Genomic DNA, 20,700 nt, shown 5'->3' with positions numbered 1-20,700 from the left:
TGTTGTTAATTTAATAAATAATCTTAAAAAATCTAATTTTCAAGTCTGAGATAAAAAAAATTATGACTATAAAATAGCTTTCGTCATTTTGATAAGTTTTGTTAAACTTTCGATTTCAATTTTTAACCCGAAACATCTTTTTTTTTAATTTATAATATAAATTTATTTACAATCTGTAACATAATAATACAATAAGTAAATTTGAGATTTTTTACATGGTTTGGAGGCTTGAGTGAAGGGCGCGTCCATTGACACTACATCAAACTGGTTTTTTTTTAGCGAAGTAAATCACGAGGCCAATTTCGTTTTAGTCGACGGGGAGGGTTATCGGAGAAAGTCTTAGAGGAGAGGTTAGAAATAAGTGGGTTTGGATGATTATTTGTTTTAGAATTAATTGTTTATAGTGTGTTGAAGCGAGGGTGTGAAGAGTTGGAATGTTCAGGTCTTTATAATTGTATGATTACTAATATACCAAGGTGTATTTGTCAGAAGACGAAGACTAATCGACTGAAAGGATTGGAGAAGATTTAGGTTTGAGTTTTTGGTTGAACCACAGATTTGAATACCGTATGTAAATGCAGGACGAATTAATTGTTTGTATATAAGAGTTTTGTCACTAACTACTAAGTAATATTTTAGAACGGAGAAGTTGACGAGGTTTATGTAGTTTTAGTTTCATTGATTTTCTTTTGGTTTTGATTGAAATGTGATATGTGATGATTTGTTTTATTTTATTTTTATTCTCCATAGATTAAACCAATTTTGTAAGTCATTTAGATGGGATTGAAGGTTCCCCGTTGACTTATTTGTATCTGTATCAGAAGATGTTATGCCTGTGTCATCGGCAAAAGTAGCTAGGCTAGTAAGGTTTGAGTGAGGAATATCAGATGTGTAAATATTATAGAGCGTGGGTGCAAGAATGCTACCTTGAGATACACCTGCTTTAGCAGTATGAGTTTCAGAAAGAACATCTTCACAGCGCATTTGGAAGGTATGATTAGAGAGATATGAGTTAATATTAATAATGAAGTTCTTTCTAGAGAAGAAGCAATGTTATCTACAACCTCGAAACATCTATAACCTAAATATATATATAATATTATAATTATTCGTATTATTTAACATTATATTTAAATATAGAGCAACTTATGAGAATCCTTGTAATGTATTTACAATTATTACCCCAAAACAAATATTTTATCATACATTAAACTAAACAAAAATTTCGGATTTCAAATATTTATAAATGTTACTAAAAGATCAAAATATGTTTAAAATTACATATGCCGTGTTTAATAAATGAAGATATTAATATTTGGTAAAAAAATCAAGTCTCTAGTATCATTTATTTTTAAATTGGATTAATAAAATAAAATTGAACTGTTTTTTTTTTTTAATGATTCCTGTTTTTTAACTGTTACTTCAAAAACAATTTAAAAATAATTTTTTGGGTGATCTAAATTGCTTCAGAAAAAAAACAAAATTTACAGGCAAAAAAAAAGAATTATAAAAATAATATACACCTATTAATTGAGAGGTTTAATATAGGCAACTTTAATAACTTTTTAAAAAGAATTAGAACGTTTAATTTAAATATATTATTTTAAAAGTGTTCAAAGTATTTCAAAAATGGTTCCACGTCAGTATCATTATACCATTAATGATTGTCGTGTTATAATGAGGTGAAACAGTTATCATTAACTTACAAAGAGAAATAGCTGGGAATAAATCTTATCCTTAAACTTTAAAAGTTGGATAACTTGGGAAGAGGTTGAACACAAACAATTGGATTAAAAGTATAAAACGGTACAAATTAAGCACAAATGAATGGAATTGAATTTTGTTTCAAATTCGAAAGTGGGGGTCTAAGCATATCCCCAGCCTCCCCTATTTAGAAAGTTGGATAACTTTGGAAGGGGTTGAGCACAAACTAGTATAAATGAATGGAGTTAAGTCTGTATTTGTTGTTAAATGTTTTATAGCATTAATAATTAATTGCAAATATTTGAGAATATGATATTATTAGTTTAGATAGACTACTAGTACATAAATAGTTCATATCTAGAACCAAATTATTCAAGTCAAACATTCATAAGTTTACATTGTGAAAGATAGTGACAATTTTAATAAATTTACGGATTTTGACGTTTATTTTTTATTGGAGCTAAAAAATAATGCTTAAGAAAGTGTTTTATTCTAAATAAAAATCGAGACATCAGTTTAAATAAAAATTCGCAATAATAATTAATATTTTAAACGACTTTCTACTTTTCAGAGTATTAATAAACTAAAAAGTTTTAAAGATTTTTGAAAAAAAAATATTTTATTTAAAATTTAAATCCTTACAATTATAATATATATAATCTAAATCATATAATTCAAATCGATAATAATAATTAAAATAAATTTTTCGGATGAACCTGGAGTTGATATGGAAACTTAAAGTGTAGAAAATTATGATGCCAAGGCTAAGTATAACATCAAATATAATGATATCATGAAATAAGAGTTATTTTTAATTTACGGATTAATAATTATATATTATTAATATGATTTCACATTTCAAATCAAATTACTCTGCATGTTATATTTATACATCATTAGTTATTACTCATCAATATATTTAGTGATTATTCAATATCTTTAATTACTGGTTATTATTATTTTTTATATATTTTTAGTAATTTATTATTAAAAAAAAGTAGTTCCTATAACTATGATTAAATCCAAGATTTATTTAAAATTAATTTTCATATATTTCGATTTATCATTAGTCACATTATTTCAATCTATAAATATGAATACAAGTAAATGATGTACATACTATAATCTTAAGACGAAGTAAACGAAATACAAATTCACAACACTCAATCCTAGCTGTAACCTGTTTGGAATCTGAATCATTATTTTTATTTTCTATTAATTAGTTTTGTGAATACAATTTTTTTAGGTTATCAAATCTACTAGCTACAATCAACCATAACCCATAACATAAGTTTTGGAACAAGTTAAAATTTCCTAGAATACATAGAAGCAATGCCAGGCGTCAGATGTAGTCAGGAATGCGTACCTAAACATACAAATACAGAAATTGCCTATACAAAACGCCTTACATATCCATATTATTATCGATGTATGATAATTGAAAATCTTTTTAAATTTAAATGCAATTATTATTATATTCTAAGTATGACGTCCATATAACTATGATTTTTTTTTATAAGAATCAGATATGTGATTACTTGTTATTAGAGGAAATATTTAAAGACTTCAAGTATGAAAAATTTATAAAAAAGTAAAAAATTTAAAAATGTACCTACTTAAGATTTTAAAAGATTTCCTCCAAATTAATTTATTAGTTATAAATGTATCATTAGTTAAAAGTTGACAAACTATCATCGAAACATTGTTGATGTTTAATTTTGACTTAAAATACTTTGTACAACATGAGAACATAATCCTTCAACGTTTACCGAATTTATTAGCGTATATTTCATATTATATAAATAATAATTCAGTTTGCTATTAATTGAATTCCTAAATTTCCAGGACTTACTACTTGTAAAATACAACGTTTCTAACATTACTAACAAATATCCGCGTGCTAAATTTGTGGTTTCGTCAATACAAATCCATATTTTATGATCTCTTACAGCATCACGAATTTTTGACAAAAACTTTTCGAACCACTTATCGAAGTAACCTCCCGTAAAGAAGATTCACTTGGAATATTTTTCCTACACAATTTATATGAGAAATATCTAAAAATATTGATGTTTACTTTATTCATAGGAATATTTGTAACGTTACACAAATTTTAAATTAAATTATACTTTTTTTCCTTAATTGTTATATATACACAATTTGTACCTCGTAGGTGATATATTAATACTATAAATAAAATTTCAAATGGTCGAGTGATATATTTTGTTATCGTTTCGATGATGGTGTCAAATAATATTTATAATAATAATAATTATACGAGATGACCTAGATACAATGTTAGTTTATGGTGCTTTGATGCTATTTGAATATTATGATAAATTGATAACTAGTAAAAATATCAATAATTCTCAAGGTTTCAATGGATGCTACTATTTAAGGGTTGAAATTCATATTGAAAGAGTTTAAATTGACTATAGAGTTTGGTTTTTTATTACTTGTTATCCTTCATGACTTATGAGTATGGTCATATGAGAAAGTACTGATCTATGAAAGTTACTTGATGTTAACAGTATTTTTAACCACTGGAAATCGATTCATAATAAGTATGGAAACATTAATTCATTAAAACTGTATTTAGATGGTTAAAAATTGATATCTTGGAATACCATGGCTATGTACAATATTTATACTTCATTATATAATTATATGTATAATAACAAAACGTATCAATATTATATGTTGGTATAAGATAAATAACCAATAAATATTGATTATTAAAAATTTCTATATTTAAAACAATGCATTTGCTAATTTAAAAATACATAGATTTAATTAAAATTAATTGTATAAGATTCATAAATAATTTTTGCATTCACTACCTAACCTATAATGAAGAAAACCATGTCACAAAAAATACTTCACTAATCGAATAGGTTGCAAAACAAAAAATAAATAATGAAAATATTATGTACCCCCCCCCCCCCTTTTGTGACTCCATCCCTTAGCGAAATTCTCGCGGACGTCTTTGTTAATATACATGCATGCATAATATATATAAAACAATATTGAAACACCTAAAGTTTTGGCTTAAATAATACTGAGTAAGTACCTAACCGGTATGTAACATAACCAGTGGTGTAGTGGAGGATACACGCGGGTACACGGCTTGTACTCACCTCCCAATTTTAGATTGATGCGTATACCTCTAACGAAAATTGTGGTTCACGGGTACACTGACCATGCGTATTAACGTTAACCAATTATACTTGTATAATTTAGTAATATAAAATGTATTTAGGAAATATTATTGGGTAGTATAATATATTAAATGTTGATTTTCAACAACAAAAAAAAAAGATAAGGGTAAATTGTTTACTATTGTCGTAGAACAATATAGAAGCAAACCTCGATCAGGTGATTGGGTTTATGTTTACCTACCTATGATCTGAAGTCTGAACCTAGGAAATGACTAAACGAGCTCGTATACCAACTTGATGTTAGATCCTTGTTTACCCGTATTCAGAAAATGAGGTTAAAATATATCAACCATAATTTATGAGATTCTATTGTATATTATATAGACAAATATATGTAAGATTGTACGAGTACCGAATATGGGTGGGGTGACTGGGACAGTGGCGTCATTTCAGGTTTTGAAAGGGGGAGGGGGCAAAAATTTTCACCGGCCCATAGGCCATCATTTAAAAAAAACCACTCGCTAACAATTACATTTTTATCTCAGTACAAACAGTCTTCTTACATCTTACACAATTATATACATACTAGTTAGTTATCTATGATAACTGTGGTTACTTTAGGCATAAATAACACATTTTTTTTTAAAGATAACAATGACTAATTAATTATAGGTATATAAAATATAATATGTAGAGGGATACCCTATATTACCCATTAGTATTTAGCATTGAGTGATTAATATATGCTCAATGCTATTAGCTACTTATTTACGTGTTAGTAGGATCCACGAATCATGGTTATATTCTATTTAGCAATGACATGAATGTTATGAATCATTTTTGCGGGCTTGTGACCCAAAACTAGCACCATATACCCGGCCCGGGCCAGCCAAGTCGACCGGCTGAAACACGATTGAGCATAAAACACCTTTTTTGCGACACGATTGAGCAAAATTGTCGGCGTATCAAAGGAAATTAAAATACAAAAGAAAACTTACACGATTGAGCATAAAAAACTCTGCAACGTTGCCATTTTCAATTTAAAAAAAGTAATTTTTTTCTTTCTCCAATGAATTTATACTTGTATAAATTTACAAGGGCCAATTCTTTGCCTCTTTCTGATAAAATTAAAGTTATATTGTTGTTTAAATCCATATTTAAAAAAATAGAAACTATACGCACTTATATGAAATTTACTTTATGTGACGCGACTATAGATGATCGAACACTGATATTATTTCTATAATAATTTTGGAATCGTATCTTAATTATCTTATATTTTCCCCAATACTATAAATGTTTAAAACGCCGTAGAAATTTATTGCTCCGGACCTAATTTATTAATCGATAATATTGTCGATAAAGTTGGACTCGGCTCATTGCTCGCATCTGATATCATAATAATCGTGTTTAATAATAATACGTCAAAATAATAAATTACAAAATTTTGGCAACATGAATGTGGCAACATCGCATAAAATATTCTATGCTCAATCGTGTTGCTAAAAAGGTATATGCTCAATCGTTTTATGCTCAATCGTGCTTTACCGAGTCGACCGGCCCGATAATAGCCCGCTAATGACAAGGCGTGTACCCACGATTTTTTTAGGACTACATCACTGAACATAAGCGTGAGTGTAATATAAGTGTTAAGACTTAACTCTTCATGTAATTAATAAGAATTAATTGACGTTTACAACGAATACACACCAATAAGTTTATAATAAAGACCGTAAAATTAAAATTAGATAGTTATATTATTGCTATTTTTTTTTTCGGTTCTTAGAAAATTGGAATAACATTTTTTTTTTTTTTGTAATTCTTGTTTTAATTATTAAAAGTAATAGAACGTGAGTTTTTTCGTTACAATCAACGGGAAGTGCGATGACCGACCCATTATGATTTCCTGCACGAGACAAACTAATTTTTTTTGTTTGACACCGAGACTATTATGTGAATATTAAATATTTAGAGGGCACGCGTACTTTTTAATGGGAAATGTGGTTGTCACTAATGCAACGTGACCGAAATCAGGAAGAAGATATTTTTAATACATGAATGAATCTTTAAGAATCATAAGCCAGTGATTAATATAATACTTGATACCTATATCTATTAGAGATAGTACTATTAAAAATATTATTGGTTTTTTTAATTATGAATTTAAATTAAAGATATTCGTAATAACTATGTACCAGCTAAATATATTTAGATAATATTGTGTGTTTAAAATTAAAATATCATTGATTCATATCCAAATACATAATAAACTAACAAAAATACACAAAGTATATTTTAAATGAAATATAATTTTATCCAGGCACAAGTACATGCTTTTGGTATTCAAACACCCTCCAAGAAATTTGGGTTTTGTATGATTATTTCCTTATTATATTTTAATGTCAATTGTCATAATATATTTCTATAATAACAATTCGTATGTATATTAAAAAAAAATTCTATTTTTAAATAACTGTTTTTTAAAAACACTCCACAAAACTTTTTTCTGAGTACATCCCTGATCTTATCCATGGTTAATATTTAATTTCTTTCGTTAAACCATAACCAGAAATTAATTAAGTTTGTTGATAATACAAAAATATCGGAACAATCACTTCTGCTCTATAGTAGTTTTCAAGTGTACTTAACTATAGTCATTATGTAGGTTACTATAACGGATGTGTTTAATTTGAATTTCATAAAAATATAAATTATGATCACAGCATAAAAAAAAGATTCAGGACGATTGAAACAGGTATATACGAGTTTCAGCACCTATTTCTAAGCTTAAAAATATTTAATACTAATTATTATCTATACTGTATTTATTTTAAAATTTCATTATGTTTTATTTAGGGATAATAACTATACAATAGATACCTGCACAAATCTTTAGCATCCTAACCTTAGCCAATACGGCAATACCGAAAGTGGTATACTGAGTCCCAAATAATTGATTGAATATTAGGGCTAAGTAAATTGAGTTCCGACTTCCCAAGTAATATAAAACTTTATTATTCGAAAAAATCATTTATAAATAACGACGATGTACAAAAAGGAAAAGTTTTTACATTCAATGTGTTCTGTGTAGTCACCAATTAGTCATTATGAAGACTAATTACCAGTTGTTGTTCAAGTATGTATAACAATAACTGTATATAAAAATAAAAGTAGTGTTGCGGTCACAAATGGACGCAATGGCGATGAGAGTAACCGAAACAACAATTTTTTAGTAAATGCAGGGCTCCTTCCAGGGGGGGAGGATCAGAAGACCAATAGTAATGAGGCACGGACTTTCAAGGAACCCAGCGTTTATGCAAATAATTATTTCAAAATTACTTCAATATGTATTAGAAAAATGTTTGAGACCCGGATTTAATTCTATACCAGAGCCAAAAATATGTGTTGGGAGCTTGAGTAGATGAATACAAATTCAGATTTCATAAGCTACATAAAAGCGATATTGAACGATGATTATGGATGGATATATACCAAACCTCATCAAACCCAAAATAATATCAAAATATTAACTCAGCAGCCTATTGAAAGACCAATCATGTGCATCAATATATATAGTTTAAATTATTTCAAAAATAATAATCAAAACATTTGGAAGAAATTTCAAGTATCTGAAATTATCAACTTTTGAATAACAACAAAATTGATTTTTAAATTAATATTCCCGTTTTCTACCTTATTTTATTTGTGTTTTCTGATTAATAAGATATGCATTGGAATTCTTCTATTTATAACTCGTCAAAGTACCTAATCAAACCAATTCTAAATACCCATTTGACTGAAGAATATTAAATTTACTTCTTCGATTCATAACAATATAGATACAAAAAACATTTCACTCAGAATCTAATATAAAAGTATTTTATACTTTGATTAGTTCGACTTAATTTAAAATTTAAATTGATGTCCTTGGTAAATGTGAAACGTATATAATTGATAAATAATACATAATATGAGATATGAACTAGGTATATAGTTTATTAGGTAATTTAGTATTTATATCTGTACATATTTGCTATATGTATAAAAATGTTTCTAGATTGATTGGCTCATATGATATGAATAAATATTGAAACACAAACAATAGAATGAATAACAATGTTTGTAGGTATATTTTATTATATGTGTCCAAGAAAAATGTAATATTAATTAGTATGTTGCTATTGGATTTCCTGCGGATGTGTCTCGTCAAAGTATTACAATAAAATTGTATACATAAAAAAAAACATTTTTTATTATTCATTAAATATAGGGAAATACCAAATGACTCAATCATTAAGTGATGTTAACGTTTTGGAAAACCTCAGATTTCAATCAACCTGTACGTGATTCGAATTGAACAATACAATATAAAATATAATATTGAATGAAATGTTAAGATTCATCAACATATAGTGTCAAATCAGTGTACACTTTTATTTTTATGTTCACTCTAATATCGGATATCGTTATTGTTAATGACTCATATTAACACTTGGTGTCTTGGTCTATAATAACTAACGAGTGTTAGGAACCAAAAAATTATATGATTCTATGAATGTATAATTTTATCTTGTAAAATACACTGTTTATTTTTTACTCATTTAATATTTTACACTACGAGTGTTCTCCTGAGTTTGTTCAACTGTGTAACTAGACCAGTAGCTGGATACTGTGGTGGATCGGAACATTTTTGTTTGACCTATATAGTTTAGCTATAATTGGGGCTAGAAAAATGACACATTAAAAATCTATGTAGTTCAATAATGAATTTGTAAAATATATTTAAAACGTGACAGTATGGCATTATAAATGTAAAATGACTATAAAATGCATAGGAATAGAGGAATAGACATATTGGTCGTGAAAATATACAAATCGTGGGTAAAAGTTATCGAATAAAATAGGTATAATAATTCTATTTATTTATTTACTTTAAAAAATGTTTAGACTACATATTAAATGCTCAAGAATATTTACTTAAATAGTCAAATCAAATAGTTTATACGTTTGTTCTAAAATAAATAAAGCGCTAAAACTAAATAGTAAAAATATAATTTATAAATACTGCAATAAGCACCTAATTCATACATTTAACTTATTTTTATTCAATGTAATAGTATAATAAAATTCGTCTGATTGTCTATAATATGTTTAGGTGATTTTGAATTTTTTACATTTTTTTACTTTTTTTTTTTAATAGCTCATAACAATTGAAACCATAATTCATACACACAACTTTACTAATTATATTTCACGAAATTTTGATAAGCTTATCTTTATCTTATATTTAAAAACAACAATATTACTTTAGGTTAAAACATTAATATTTTTATAAATTTTTAATGAAGTACAATTTAAAACATTATAAAAATAACTAAATCAAAACATTAACACATTATTTTTCATTTTAATATTAATTTTATAACATCAACAATATGTTATAAAAACATTTAAATTGAAATGTTATTAATTTAATTAAGCTAAAATATTATTGTTAGGAAATTGTTGTTTGATAGTATAGGTATATAAAATAGTGTTATATCATTTTGTATAGAATCTAATATATTAGTATAGAGTATACTAAACGAGTATAGAGTATAGTAAACGGTGGCTATAAGTTGCGGAATAGATTTTAGATTCTGAACGAAGTAATGTATTGATTTTACAATGATGTGTGTTTTTTTTTTTTGTGTGTGTCAGTGTACAGCATAACTAGTCGAAATATGCTTCAATTCCAAACTTTGGGGATAGTTTCCGATGTAAAAGTGAATATCCTTGGTGCATTATAGAGGTCAAAAGTTAACATTTTCCAACAGTTTTCAAAAAAATCGAGAAAAATAAAAAAAAATGACAGAAAAACGGGACCAGCTTTCGACCAAATCGATTTTTTTATATGGTTGTAATTCAAAAACTAATCACTGTAAATACTTGAAATTTTCACCAAATGTTTATGTTAGTGTTATCTATATACAATTTAATTTTTTAAGTTATTTATAGACCACTGAAATTTTCGATTTTTTTGAGAATTTTTTTTTTGAAGTGCCGGTAAAAAAATGTTGGACGACCAAAAAAACTTGAAAATTTAATACAAGATTCCTTATGAGTTTTTCTTATTGTAGCTAAAAAAAATTAAAAATCGTAAGTCACAATTTTTTTTATAAGCGTTTATAATTCAAATTTCTACAAAATCTGTCGAAAACGCAAAAATTCCCAAGTAATTTTGAAGTTGAAAAATCATAAATGTTTTTGTGTTTATAAACTAAGGATTAAAAATACAACACTAAGTTTTCTATTAGTTTTTCTTCAAGTAGCTATAGAGAAAACTCGAAACATCATTATAGGAAAAATTTTAAGTGCGTTTAAATTTTAAATTTTTACGAAATAGCGTAACGATAACGATTTATCCTCAATATTTTAAATATTTGTAAATATTTATAATTATTCAAAAAGTATAAGTCGTAGATACTTGAAAATTTCACAAGTTATTTAGATTGGCATTTTCTTTACATGATTTAATTTTCAAAATATTTTGACTTTTTTTAGATATTTATAGACAACTGAAATTTTTAATTTTTCTGAAAAATTTTTTTTGAAGTAAAATTTTTTTGGCCCTATCAAAATACTTGAAAATTTAATGCAAAGTTCCTCATAAGTTATTCTTATAGTGATTAAAAAATTATAAAAATACATAGCCACAATTTTTTTTTATTAGCATTTGAATTTCAAATATTGACTAAATACATAAAAATTACGGCAATGTTCAATAATTATCTTAAATATAAACTTATAAAAGTTTTTCTTTTTAATTCTAAGATTTGAGAACTTAATACAAGGCTCATAATATATTGTTACAATAGCAGTTGAAAAATAAAAGAAATATATAGCAACAATTTTTTTTTACAAGCATTTAAATTTAAATTTTGACAACATACGTAAAAATCACGAAAATTCGCAAATTATTTTAAGCTAGAAATTCATAAAAAATTTTCTTTTTAAATCTAAGATTTACCTAACCTAACCTAACCTACAACTTTACGCCCCATGTACGCAAATTTGAACTTTTTGTTTGTGGGCCCCCCCTTAAGACATTTCTAAATACACCCCTGTAATTATCTATAATATATCATAGACAGATAAACCGTTTCCGTTCAGAATCGTTTTTTGTTTACAATGATATGTATCATTGCATTCAAATTGAACCTACCCTAGTCAAAGGTTCACCCAACCCCCTAATGTACAGCAGAGCGATACCCACTTACCCGAATTTATAAATTCCTAAAATTGTATAAAGCTATTTATAGATACATAATTTCATATTATTTTAGTAAATATATTATATTTTAAAATTTATATAAAGATAATGCAATACCTATGCAATAAGTAATAATTATATATAAATACTTTTTACTCAAATGACAAATATACTTTTTTTCCGGTCACTGTTATATATTAAACATTTTACAATGAATTTATAATAGTATAAATAGTATAATATACAATCGATTCTAATATACCTACGGTGCACGTGCTCGGTGATTAAACGGTGCTAATATATAATTCAAAAACATGCGTGGTATTTCCTATATGTAAATGACACTATTGCGCACAGAGTAAGAATAATTTCCTGTTAGGTCGCCGAACGCGAAATTAAAACGTTACGGTTGTTGTGTCATATATAGTATATTTATATATTGTATACACAATACACTGTACACAGAGACGGCACTAGGATTTGCAGGGCCCCGGGCAAAATTAATAAAAGTCACATTACATATAATCCAAACTAACTAATCTCTGAACAGTATAAAATATCATTTAAGAACTGCGGAGGCTTAATTATAATTTTAAAATCGCGAGGCCCGGGGTAACTATAAATATAAAAATATGCTAATAGGTTTTCACGGAAATCATAATAGTTATAATTCATCAGTCAGTGAAAGTTATATTTAATCTTTTTTTAAATTTTGAGTTTAAGTTGTATATAATAATTATTTTTAAAAGCAATTATTCATCACTAAATGTTTTTACTATATATTTGTGTAATATCCGTATACTATAAATTATTATTGAAATAAAACATTGTTCGCTACTTCAAATGGTGGTAGCTGGTATAATAGATTATATTTGGCCCTCCCGTCTTTATGTCAAAACAAAAACAGGCTATTTGTGTCTATATGATAATACTGCTAATAAAATTATTCAAGATAACTTTAAAAAAAAATGTAAATAGAAATTATAACTTAAAAGTAGTGTTTTCTATTTCTTTTTTTCTACTTATAGATCGGTCGAAATTCTTGTCCGTTGCGTCGGAAACTAAAAAGAAGTAAAGCCATTGCATGCCCCCATCCAGATCCATTCACCCGTCCATCCGTTCCACCCGTTACGCTCCGTTGCGATAAAGTTGCGACGACGCGTCGAGTAGGGAGGGGGAGACCGCGTCACGGCGGTTGGCGGTCGGAACGGGATTGGGCCGAGTGCACTGCACTGGCCGTGGCACAACGATGCTCGCCGCGTTCCGTGTAATACTCGCGTGTTGCGCCGCCGGGTGTTGCGTGTGGCGGCGGGCCGCGTGCCTGTCGTCTGAATCGACGCCGCTGTACCTGCGGAGTGCGTATCCGTTGTGGGATCCCAAGTCCACGCCGTCCCATTCAGCGGCCGAGCCACTGCTTCTCACACCGTACCTGCGCAACGGCAACATACTCAGGGCCAAGCAGTTGGCCAGGGTGACCGAAGTGTACCTGCCTCACCACGTAGTCAGCTACTCCGGTTACTTCACGGTCAACGACCAACACAACTCCAACCTGTTCTTCTGGTTTTTCCCCGCAACGGTAACCGTACAATAATGCATTAAGTTTTTACTTACAGTTTAATATAATGTGTTACACTATTATATCTATACCATGTACTCGGTAAAAACTTTATTGATATCTGATGCACGATAATATGACTAACATATACGTACGTATATAATATTGAGATACTGAATCATTAGTACGTACAAGCCCAACTTATCGGTATCTTCATTACGTTTAATTAAAGGTACGATGTTACAAATTTATCGACTTTTAATGACTGTGAGTGCTGTTGAAGTTGTTATAAGAGTGTATCGTTGGAAAAAAAATAATTATATAAGTAATAATATTTTATAAATAATATTACTTTTATTTGTTTAATTATAGTAGTCGGGGCTTACAATCATTTTTTCACGGGACCAAACTTCCCTACTATCTTTTTTTCCCGGGACCCAACTTACCTACTACTTTTTTTCCCGGGACTCAATTAACCGAGTAATGGTCATTTGGGATCCAATTTACCAACCCCACTCAAAAGTATCATCATAATTTTTTGCATTAATCTAATATTTTTGTCTTGTACACTAAAATTAAGAATAAATATAATGTTTATTATGGCTATAACAATGCAGCACGGTGAATCTTCACATTAGAAGTCTCACGTAAAAATGAAGCCTATTAAAATAATACTATATCTATTAGTATATTACTATAAATAATATATTACGTAATTTTTATCCAAGCATTATATGACATTAGTCATAATTTTTAACATGGAATAATAATGACTATAGTGAGAAATAAATATGATAAATGAAAATTTTTGTATAATTTTGCATTCTTCAGTCCGAAGTTTGATAATAGATGTGCATTATTTTATTATTATTTTTTAGTGTCTTTACCATGAAACAGAAGCACCGTTAATTTTATGGCTGGAAGGTGGCCCTGGCGCCAGTGCGGCATTCAGCGTGTTTAAAGAAATTGGCCCATTCAATTCTTCTTTTAACGGAAAAACCTACACAATTGATGAAAACCCATTATCTTGGCACAATAACAACTCATTATTATTCATTGACAGTCCCGTTGGAACAGGTAAAATTAAATATAGTACTCATAATAAAATATGTTTATTAATTTTTAACATGTTTAACTGTTTATGACTAATTTAATACTGTTCCTACCTACTATCACAATGTATATTTTAATCAAAAAATGAAAGTAGAATCAATATACATATAATGGTAAGAGAATGATTTGAAGATGCCATGCATACAAGTGAAAGAATATATTTTTATTATTGTCCTCCTTTTCGATTGCATATTAACAGGTTTGTTTGATTTTAAACTTATTTTGATTTTTGCAACACATTGCACATACATTGAAAGCTTAATGTAGGTAGTTGGGTAGATATGTAAATAGGTATGTTGATACAAATATGTTCTTTGATACTTATACATATTATTTCATATCTTAGGATTCAGTTTCACTGAGCACATTGACGGTTATGCAACAAACTTCACGACCGTTGGAGAACAACTTTTCGAAGCTTTAACACAATTCTACACCATGTTTCCCGAACAACGACCTAATCCGTTCTATATTATTGCTGAATCGTACGGAGGTATATACAACACTCAATTCATGTATCCTAACCTACACAGATAATTATGGAATTATTGCATTAAACTTAAAATTAATTTTGAACTTAGGCAAGTTTGCACTTTCTTTGGCGTCATTAATCCACAATGACAAAACATTAGCTGATATAAAAATGGAAGGAATCGCAATTGGAAATGGATTTTTAGATCCTGAAACATTATTGTGTTATGGAGATTTTCTATATCAAATTGGTTTAGTTGATAACAATACAAAACAAGAAATCAATAAATTGGAAATTCAAGGCAGAAAAGCAATACACGATAAGCACTATGTCGATGCATTTTACGTGAGTACCCTTATCATAACAAAAATAATAATCCCATTTTATTCTTTTAAATCGCAAGTACCTAAAATAATGATGGCTACAGACGAAAACCTCGTAAGTTGAAATTGTCTTGGTTTTATAATTATTCTATTGGATGTTCTGTATTTTTGTGCACATTTTGATATCATAATATCATATTATTTCTCGCTAATTTCATAAGATATCGTAAAAAACAAATGCTCATATCTATATTATCAATCAAACGTCATAGTTATTTCTGTTCCTGAACAATTTGAATACTTGATATCCTGTCATCCTAATTTATCTAACCTTCTTGTTCACATTAGAACAATTTATAATTAATCACGTAGAATGAAATGTATTATTTAATACTTTTTGCGAGTATTAATGTATAATACATTGTGAGACTTCTAGTATTTTACTACCTTTACTTACCACCCATGAATCAAGGGGAGCACTTAACTCATGGCCTATAAGCCGAGTGTTGATCCTAAGGCCAAGTCAGTGGAACTTATAGGCTTTATACAGAAAACTAAAATAAAATAATATTAATAATAATAAGAGAATAGGTAGTTAAATCATAAAATAATAAGATTTTGAGTTTAAGGTAATCATGATGTTTGTATTTTGCATGTTTTAATAATAATAACAATGTTTAAATAATAATTTGAGCATAGCATTACAATTTAGAATAATATAATTTGGTTAGTTTACTCGATAATATATATTTGTTCATAACGAGAAAGAGAGAATTTAATCATAAGTATAACAGAGCAATTACATTAAAATAATTAATTTAGTCACCATGAGGTAAAATAATAACATGCTGATTTAAAAAAAATATATAATACAAATAAACTAATAGGTACACTAACTGGTCACTATAAGTGAGATAGTTATAGTTTGATCGTCAATAAATTATTCAAAATTAAATCATAATTATAAATTATAATAAATATATATAAAACCACATAAATATTTTTTTGGGATTGATAGGTACAAGGTACTTAATAATATTATAATTCACAATTAAACATTTTTACGATAATAATGACACAATTTAAAAAAAAATTTTTCTGCTAATTTCGTCAGATTTCTATTTCTCGATATAAGAATTGATTGTTAATTTTTTTATTATATACCTATGTTCTTTTTGAAATATATTTATCTTGTTCTGTACTATTTATTGCGATATAAACGTGCTAGTCTGCGACTCTGGGTTTCAATAATTGCTTTTAAAAAGACAAAAATATTTGGATGTGGAGAATACAAGTTTGTAGAAAATGAAGCATGAAAAGCTACACACGCATTAGTTGTTATTCAGAACTTATTGAATTTAACGCCCACGGTCTCGGAAAAAATGTAGAATTAGAAGATATATAGTTTTCAACGATTTAATTAGTGAATTTGGTTAGGTTTGAATTAATTGGTTGAATCGTCATTATTTCTTCTACAAACACATCCTCCACTTCTACGCGTGGAAAATTTGTTTGTAAAATAAACAATGACAACCCTTTTAGAAATAATGTCAACGTGTAGCCCTACCCAATAGAAGAACTACTGATTCACTCCACATAACCCATTTCCATCCAATTCCTGCCCACGTATAAGTGAAAGTACGTCATGAATCGCATAATTTATATTTCTGGTGTAAATAGTACCCATATATTATCATTATAAAAATTATTTATTTTTTCAGGCCTGGAGTGGTATAATGAGTACATTTATTGAGCAAACTCAATTTCCAAGCTTGTACAATATCATTGACGGCGACACGATTCCGTGGAATTCCACTAGTAGCATAGGCGACGTCAGCTACATTGACTTATTACAGACGGTCGATAGCCGGAGAGCTCTTCACATTGGCGACATCGAGTATACTAGTTTGGGCGTGATATATTACAAAATGATACCAGACTTCATGACTTCAGTTAAGGAACATCTGGAACAACTAGTAACCAGTTATCCCATTCTAGTGTATAATGGTCAGATGGATCTGGTCGTGGCATATCCATTGTCTGTCAACTTATATTCAAACATGAAGAGCCCGTACGGCGTGGATTACAAGAAGGCGATCAGAAAACCGTACTATGTAAATAAAAAGTTAGCCGGTTACATAAAAACGGTTGGAAACCTCACAGAAGTGTTGGTCAGAAATGCGGGCCATTTAGTATCCTGTGACAAACCAGAAATCTTGTACGATCTCATTCACAAATTTATTATGAAACACCTTAATCAATAAATTGTAACCTACACTTTAAAAGAGTTTGAAATACTTACTAATAATGTTCATCATGGTTACCTATTTGTTTTTAATAAACCCCATCGACTGAACACTATAATTATACTATATAAATAGATATATTACTGCCTGATTTGACTATTTGTACTTAATATTTTCTTTTTACTTATATGGTTGTCATTTGACCATTCAATAAACAATAACCATAAATACTATTATCAGTTTTTATAAAAAATTCACTCTATAGAAGATTATTTTGTAAAGTCTTAAGTTTTTTGTTTTATAACCAATTAATATAATTTTTTTTTTAATTTGAATATGATTATTTTTGTTGTATTATGCTTAACCTATTTCAATTTTCAGTATTGATATATTATAATATTCCCATGTAAATATTTATGCTTCTTGTTAGCATCACAATAATATAATATGATCATTACATGATAAAATATAATAATATAATACCTTTTTTATATTTTTTCGACTTTGGTACGTCATTATCATAAGGTTTCGTGGCTCCAGATCTACTTCTAAGTTCTAAATCCTAATAACGCCAACAGGGAAAATACATATTTAAGAGGTGCCCATACAGTGGCAGCGCCAGGGTGAGCCCGGGCCCATCTTAAAAAGTATCGACCCCCCTGTGGTCCACCCCAAAAATTAAATTTAATCATACTAGAATACTACTAAAAAATATCTCCTGAATAAATCAAAATATGAAAATTTTAAGTCATAATAGATGGCATGAACGACATTTTGAATGGGTTGAAAACTATGCACTATGCTTTCAAAGTTCAAACCTCATAAATAACGTGTATTTTTCGACGGCTGAATACGAAAATAATAAGTTGTACTTACTAGTTATTATTAAATATTAATCAATGTTATTAATAATTTTATTGAAAATTCCATGAACAACGGGATTAGATTATTAACCAACTATTATGAAGAAAATACAAGGGAAAGCATTATAGTTTTATATACTTTTGATGAATATACTTTTACATGATTATATATTTTATTAGGAAATAAATACTATTAATACATATTAACAAATCATTGTTTTAGTAAGTTAACACGATGAAGTGTAAGAAAATTGAAAGATTGGAAGTTGACCCTCCCCTCCCTCTTCTGCGCAATTGCCTGTTATCACTATTGTTTATATATATATATGTATATCAAGTCAACAATTTGGCCCTCCCTAAAAAATTTGGGCCCAAGCCTGGCTCACCTGGTATTAAAATTCTGGCGCCGCCACTGTGCCCAAACCCCCTCCCACCCCACTCATTCACCGTATTTTACACTTTTTATTACTAATAATTGATAGTATTAACCTCTTTTACTAACTAAATGTTATATATGTTTCTATCAAAATCAAACACATGCTCTTCGATTACACGTTAAAAATTACGCCTGGTAAGGTGGTATCATTATGTGACGACTGTTGTACTGCAGGCTGGCATTAAAGAGTTAAAAGTTTTTTTGAATTACTTAATTCATTTAACTATATCTAGTCACAATTTTTAACTTCAAAACTAGTTTAAATTACAATTGAAATAGATTAGTTTTTTAATTCAGTTAATTTTAAAATAATCCATTTAAGTAGAAATAAAAATGTTTTTGACATTTTGGGTTTTAGTAATGATCTATACATTAATAAGAGTACCTTACGGTTATAAATAAAAATGAATTAATAAATAAATACTATAATATTTCTATTAAGTTTATCGATAAAATAATATTATATAGTATATTATATGGAATATGGAACAAAATACCCATTATGTGATCCACGGCCCACATAATGTTCGTACTAATATTGAAAAGTCAATTAAACTTTTTAAACTAGTTTAAATTAATATTTTTTCCATCTTATTAATTTTAAACTTATTGAATAAACTTTATTATTCATCAACTGCTAACTTATAATAATAATTTAATGAACTTTTCTTCAGTCAACGGCGGATTGGCTGGACCAATTCCAGTAAGTTCCAGATGAGCCGATTCTCATATTAAAACTTTTAAGCTGATGTACTTAGATTTCAAATTGTTAATAATATTTAACTGCGTGTCTGGCGTCTGCGTTATTTGTTGTCGTATATTATTATCACGATTTTGGCTGAATTAAGAAATAGTATACCTACGTCACGAGTTTATTTATTTATTTTTAAACATTTAAAGTATCAACAATTTAATATAATTTGTTTTAATATTTTATATTCCAAGTGGAACTATAAACATACCTATATTGACTTTACAACGGTCGCGGTTTATAAAAAAAAAAAATTATGATTGTCACCACTTTTTAAGACAGTACAAATACTTGAATTTTCTATTCCAGCATAATTTCTTTTAAGAAAGTGAATTTAGTTGATAATTTGGATGGTCATTAAAATAAGTCAAGTACTCACCTTTTAAACGATAATGTAAAATTATAATTGAGACGATTTCTAAAAAAGTTAGGAAAAATTATTGTTAACTATTATAATATAATGTTATATATTGGGTGGTCCTGTAACACGAGACTTTCCCTAGCCGAAATTTTTAACCAATCCGCCATTATAAGTTCAGCTCGAGTCAATTATTTTCATTAAGGGAATTGGAACTTGGAAGCGGCAATTAAGGCTTTAAGGCTTACACACGTACAGCATAGGATTATAGACGTATTCTATTTCTATGTCCAACGTACCAATTGATATAATGAAACGATAAGAATTCTGAAAACAGGTTTAAATTTGTCGTCAAATCTTCTTGAGATCGACCTTCCCACACTTTTGATATTATCCTTCAAAATCCTAAAAGCTAAAAAACGATACATTAAAACAGAGTAATTAAAAAATTTTCATACTTTAATTTTTT

The 20,700-nt window shown here is 28.1% G+C and overlaps 1 protein-coding gene across 1 annotated transcript; it reads left to right on the top strand.

Moving 5' to 3' along the window:
* Nucleotides 1–13,334: 13,334 nt before the first annotated feature.
* Nucleotides 13,335–18,130, top strand: LOC107171203 (venom serine carboxypeptidase-like). The gene is made up of 5 exons (XM_015521464.2): nt 13,335–13,690; nt 14,548–14,746; nt 15,129–15,275; nt 15,364–15,599; nt 17,299–18,130. Exons 1-5 carry the CDS (start codon nt 13,364–13,366, stop codon nt 17,839–17,841), a joined length of 1,452 nt encoding a protein of 483 aa, XP_015376950.1. The 5' UTR covers nt 13,335–13,363; the 3' UTR covers nt 17,842–18,130.
* Nucleotides 18,131–20,700: the final 2,570 nt, after the last annotated feature.

This window comes from Diuraphis noxia, unplaced genomic scaffold (assembly GCF_037042655.1).
Source record: "Diuraphis noxia isolate RWA-SAM2 unplaced genomic scaffold, SU_Dnox_SAM2 contig0001, whole genome shotgun sequence".
Classification (NCBI taxonomy): domain Eukaryota; kingdom Metazoa; phylum Arthropoda; class Insecta; order Hemiptera; family Aphididae; genus Diuraphis; species Diuraphis noxia.
Note: the sequence above shows the minus strand (reverse complement) of the source record. Positions and strands in the feature narration are given on the sequence as shown.